This window comes from Nannospalax galili, unplaced genomic scaffold (assembly GCF_000622305.1).
Source record: "Nannospalax galili isolate Female #2095 unplaced genomic scaffold, S.galili_v1.0 C47709925, whole genome shotgun sequence".
NCBI classification, from domain to species: Eukaryota; Metazoa; Chordata; class Mammalia; order Rodentia; family Spalacidae; genus Nannospalax; species Nannospalax galili.
This window is the reverse complement of record NW_008451748.1, coordinates 1-572: the sequence shown is the minus strand read 5'-3', so window position 1 is coordinate 572 and position 572 is coordinate 1. Positions and strand designations below refer to the sequence as shown.

Genomic DNA, 572 nt, shown 5'->3' with positions numbered 1-572 from the left:
GCAGCAGGCGCAGCTGGCGCTTGGCCACGACGAAAACCCGCGCGTAGACGAAGAGCATGACGACCAGAGGAAGGTAGAAGGAGACCGAGGAGGAGAGCAGCGCGTAGGGCATATTGGTGGCGAAGGTACAGCAGCGCGGATTGGAGTGGCACCGCTGCGCCTCGGCGTCGGCCCCCACGCGCCACCACTGGCTCATGATGGGCGCAAAGGACACGGCGGCGGACACGACCCACACCAGGACCACCGCTGCCCGGGTGCGGCGCTTCGTGACCAGCGAGCCGTAACGCAGAGGATTGGTTACAGCCAGGTAGCGGTCCACCGCCAGGGCGCACAGGGTTTCGATGCTGGCGGTTACACAGAGCACGTCCACCGAAGTCCACAGCTCGCAGCCAGTCGCGCCCAAGGGCCAGTGGCCGGTGAGCGCCAAAGTGGCCCCTGGCGGCATTACGAGGAGTCCCACCACCAAGTCAGCAGTGGCCAGTGAAGTCACGAACACGTTAGTTATGGTTTGGAGTCTCGGTGTGCGGGCAATGGCCACGATTACCAGCAGGTTGCCTCCCACCGTAGCCAGA

The 572-nt window shown here is 64.7% G+C and overlaps 1 protein-coding gene across 1 annotated transcript; it reads right to left on the bottom strand.

The window, feature by feature from the left end:
• Positions 1-4: 4 nt before the first annotated feature.
• Positions 5-565, bottom strand: LOC103728197 (beta-3 adrenergic receptor; the record flags this gene model as incomplete). The annotated part of the gene is made up of 1 exon (XM_008826305.2): positions 5-565. A coding segment is annotated over exon 1 (441 nt), but the record flags the coding sequence as incomplete, so codon positions are not given.
• Positions 566-572: the final 7 nt, after the last annotated feature.